The following is a 5,000-nucleotide window of genomic DNA, read 5'->3' as shown; positions in this document are numbered from 1 at the left end:
ACAGAAATCTTCAGACTGTTTCTTGATTATATGCTGCATAGCTGAATGGTAGAAGGTCATGTTCAGTAAGTAAAATGAGTTTGCTTTACATAAAGGGAAATTGAAACCGAATACTTTTTTTTTTTTACTATATATTTATTTTTTCTCAAATGTAGTGTATAGATTTCAGTTTGTTTTTGCCTCCTACCTAAATACAGTTCACTAGCCTTTCCCTTAAAAGAAACAAATCCCCTGTGTGCAAAATTCCTTAACACAATATCAGCTTTAATTAGTTGATTCATTCATAGATAAGGTTTTAATAGGTCAAATTATTAAATTTATTCATAGTGTTTTGATCAGAGATCAAGGCATATTTATTTTCTAGTGTATTAAACTTATGTATTGAAGTTAAGTGTAGTAGTAGAAGAATGCGATATTTAAAGGAGAAGGCACTACTAATGAGGCATGAGGTTTGAAAATATAAAGAAACAGTCCCTATCATTTACCAACCAACATGATGAAACGGATGAAAAAATCTCTGCTGTATATTACAGATTGGCAGCCAACAATGAGCAGTTCTTGACTAAAGTCCTGGGGATCAAGGACCCAAAACACCGGTCCAAGATCACTATTAAGGCTATGGATGTGGTGCTCTTTGGACCCCCAAAAGGTTAGTTGAATGTGCTGAATGATGATACAGTAGTCTAGACAATATATTTGAATGTAATTTGATATCAGAGACTAGAAGATTTGTGTTTCTATCCTTAAAAAAATGCAGGTTATATCCAGTTACTACCACTAATCTCTTGGTCACTGATTCAGCTAGAGATAGAATTGACAGAATAGTAACAAATATTCAAGGAAGATCATTATTGTTGATTAGAGACTACTATAAGTTATTACATGATTTAGTCTGTTGCTATAGAACTTAAATGTGGTATATGAATATCCTTTGTTGTAATAACATTTAGCAAGATTTTTTATATAGCTTATTGATGAAGGTTTATATATGTTTCCTCATCTTCAAAGTATATTGTTATTGCCAAAAATGCTGATGATCTTCATTGAGTAGATGATCAGGTTCTGGCTTTTGGCAAAGGCAAGGAGCATGTGTATCTTGTCTTGTACTCAAAATTATAGGCAGCTTCTTTATTTAGCTTGTTTTTTATTATTTTCTCTAGGTTTACATGCTTCCTAAATTTAAGTTGTCAGATAACTTGCACTTCTAGGATTTTTTATCACTAATAGATGCTTGTTTGGGTATTCTTGTGCTTGGGAGTTTTCAGTGCTTGGTATACAAGGGCTAATTCCTCTGTTTGACTTGAGATATTGAACAGCTAACAAGCATTTGTCAGGCCATCAGTTGCATTTTCCAGTCTGAATAAACAGCATTTTTTGATAAGGTGGATGAATTATAAACCTCAGGAATTTTCTCTCCCTCCATATGCTGATGTCGACTTGATGCTTTGGTAAGTAATATCAAAATTTTATAATTTGAACATTGAATTTTGATAAAGTGCATGATGCTTGCATTTACTTTCCCACTTTAAACATAGCCCAAAATCTAAATCACAGAATTGTGTCTTGTCAGAATTTTCTAATGGACTTCATTTTAACTTTATTTAGAACTTGGGCTGTGTTCATATATTTGTAAATATGTATAGCATGAGATATGATATTTTAATTCATGTTGAAATCCCACTTAGAGGTAAAAGGGTAGGATGCATATGCTTGTAAAGTTAAGTACTGTTTAGAGGAGGAATTTCATATCTATGATGATGAAATAGAAAATTATTGATATTTACATTTTTTGTAATTTTGTGAGGTGGATAGTTAAGTACATAGTTTTAGATCTTTTAATGTCAAAGAGACAGTGATATTGTAAAGATGTTTTCTTATATGTTTTGTAGTATATTTGTATTAAAAGTAAATATATTTGAATAGTAGAAGATGGCAAAACATTGTACAGTACTTGGGAATACTATATTGTATTATTTTAAGATATTCTTTGCATAGAAAGAAAATGCTATGCAGGAGTATCACCATTGCAAGGGACACATTTACTCATTGATTTTTAAAAAATGGTGGACAGGTGGTAAGAATGGAGGGTATAGCAGAAAAATAGGAGCATGTAATGATTATTTTGATTATTGTAGAGTAAAAGATTCCTGGAATAAAAGGGGAAAATGATGCACTAAATGAGGAAATAGACAAGTATGATTTTGATAAGTTATCAAGTTTTTATTAATGTTTAAGCATTGTTTTATAAACTATTTTTGGGTCAGAAATTAATTTAGATTTAAGTATGTGCTGGAGGATACAACATCAGCATGGGAGGTCATATGCTGTTAGCACAGTCATTTTAATTTACCCCAAAGGAAATGGGAATCAGCACCTTTGGAAGTAAATTGAATTCAGTTGTAAAAACAAAAGGTATTGTTCCTTTGCAATAGCATACATAGAAGAAAAGGGTATCACTATTTGAAAACATGAGGATAATTGAGACATATGTGGAGTAAAATTTAAAGTTATTGACAATCACTAAATGTTGAAATGTTTGTCTTACTTAATATATAAGTATATAACTTTATTCAGAAAGAATTTTTTGAGTAGCGATCCTCTCTCTAAAGTTATGCAGAACTTGTTATAACTTTGAATTAATCCAATTGATCTGAATTTCCACTGCCATCACATGGTCCGGAATCTGGGCATTAGACTTACATGAGTGGTCAGTCTTAACCCATTACCGCCAGTATAATTTGAAGCCGAAAATAAAAGATTCCGGGTGGCTACAAAGTCGGCGCTTAGGGCTGGCCCAGATTCTGCCCGTGCGCCGGCCACAGCCCGCTGCTGCATCGGAGTGTGAGCCCTGATACGGCATCACACTGGCAGGACGACCGGCAATGTTTATTTTTTCGGGTGTCTCATATATGGGACACCTGTCGTTACTGGGTTAAGAGTGTGCAGCTTCTAGGCCAGGCGCACATGAACATTTGTGTGAAGTGACAAGACTCCACGCCTCCCATTTGCAAGGCTATTTTCTCATTTTCTGCAGAAGTGTTTTAGCTTTTTTGCCTTTATATGATTTCCTGTATCCAGATGGTAATATACTATTTTCCTTGCACAGACTCTGTATCATCTTTCTAGGAATAGGAAGTCCATCACTCAGTGCAATAATGATAACAATAAGTAACATTTGATATTTGTGTCATTTTTCAAGAGTTTATTATAATATTAAATTTTCTGTAATGGAAATAATGCAAAAGCCCCTTTCTAAATGCCAAATGAGTCTTTGTGCACTTAATACAAGTCTTTCCAGTCACTCCAGCCTTCAGCTGAATTGCTCATGATGGCAAGTTCTTGTCACCCCAGCCCACAATCAAATTTTCCCATGATGGCATATTAGCATCACCTACCCCTCAAGCCAATTTTTGTCATGACTTGATGGTCTCATCATCTGGATTATGGGGTTTAACAAAACTTTTCAAGCAATTGTGATATATGTATAAAATTAGGAGAGCAATCAATGCAGAAACATCCAAAGTGTAGTAAATTCATGGCAGTTAGCTAAATGTACATCTCTTATTAACCAGTGGAATTAGTAAATACATTTGCTCTAATTAATCCAATGATACTGGGCTGGCTGGCTTGGTAAGCCTATCACAAAAAGCTCTAGTGCACCAGTACAAGAATGAGCCATGAAGGCCAGAGCCGTATCTGGCACATAGCAGAAATATTTCATGATAGTTATAGTCATTCCTGACTGCATGAGGTTAAACATCAAAATGCTTTGAAGGAATTCAGTTAAAAAGGTTCTAGTGGTGGCTTTAAATATGTCAAAATTACATGTAAAAAGTAAGGAAGAAAAACTATTTCAAAAATAGACACTATGCTTTTCCTATATGCATGTCATGAAGATTGGTCTGCATGAAACCAATATTAAATAAAAGAATATATATTATTGAATTTTTTGCATGTGATTTATGTAACAGTGTATATATAAGATTACAGTTGCTCTTTTCTATCCCCCAGACAAATTGATTTTGTTTAAGAGTTGACAGATGTGGGCAGTAGTATGGTTGTGTGTATCTAATGTATAATTATGGTTTGAAATATCTGTGTATGGACATGATCGAACTTATGGTGTACATACTCAAGACTTATGATAGTTAATTGTTAGTGCCTGATGAGGTAGAATAAAGAGAAAATGGAAGGTGATGAAGAGTAAACTGAAGAATAAACATGTGAATGTGTATATATCATATCCATACAAGAAAATGAAAATGCAAGAGAAGTTCAGAAGATTAGGTGTGACCCATTATGCAAAGTGCTTTAAACCTTTTTAAGATTTAATGACAGTACAATCAAGTATTAACAGCACGTAGCCTTTTACAGACTGGTTATTATACCTTTTTTATTGCTTTGATAACTGATGATCATGATTCAATATACTAGCTCTCTAGGTTAAGAAATGTTATACGAAATGCTTAATAAAAAGATATCAATGTTAAATTGTTCATATGTCCTGAAATTAAATTTAGTTAAATACAATTGAATAACTCATCACAAAAAAATCATGTGCTAGATTGACATATCCTATTTCTAAGTTATTTCAGATGTCCGCTTTTAAATTTTGTAATACAACAATTACAATTATCTGACTAATTATTGGGCACTTAACAGAAACAGGCAGCCATGTGAAAGATCTGGTTTTGGTGTCCCTCTTGACCCTGGCTCTCATTGGCTGCTTTAAGGCATACCAGCGGAACAGGCAGTATGAAGGACAGCTTAGTGACATGCTGAGGGTAAGTTCTTTGATTCTCTTTATTTATTTATTTATTATTATTATTTTTTTTTTATTATTTTTTTTTATTTTATTTTTTTATTATTATTATTTTTTATACTTATCAACCTACCTACCTGGATGGAGTTACTTTTTGTAATTCAGTTTTCTTCTTCAAAAGGGAAATTCAGGATTTCATACATCTTCAAAATTGATATTTTGAATTCTGTAATGTAAA

At 33.0% G+C, this 5,000-nt stretch overlaps 1 protein-coding gene across 1 annotated transcript in view; it reads left to right on the top strand.

The window, feature by feature from the left end:
• Stim (stromal interaction molecule) overlaps positions 1 to 5,000 on the top strand; it is a gene marked incomplete at both ends in the record, with an annotated part of 32,032 nt that overhangs the window by 3,383 nt on the left and 23,649 nt on the right. Inside the window, 2 exon segments of the mRNA XM_070119823.1 lie at positions 534 to 649; positions 4,663 to 4,784. Coding sequence (XP_069975924.1) covers positions 534 to 649; positions 4,663 to 4,784 — 238 coding nt within the window.

This window comes from Penaeus vannamei, unplaced genomic scaffold (genome assembly GCF_042767895.1).
Source record: "Penaeus vannamei isolate JL-2024 unplaced genomic scaffold, ASM4276789v1 unanchor768, whole genome shotgun sequence".
Lineage (NCBI taxonomy): Eukaryota > Metazoa > Arthropoda > Malacostraca > Decapoda > Penaeidae > Penaeus > Penaeus vannamei.
Note: the sequence above shows the minus strand (reverse complement) of the source record. Positions and strands in the feature narration are given on the sequence as shown.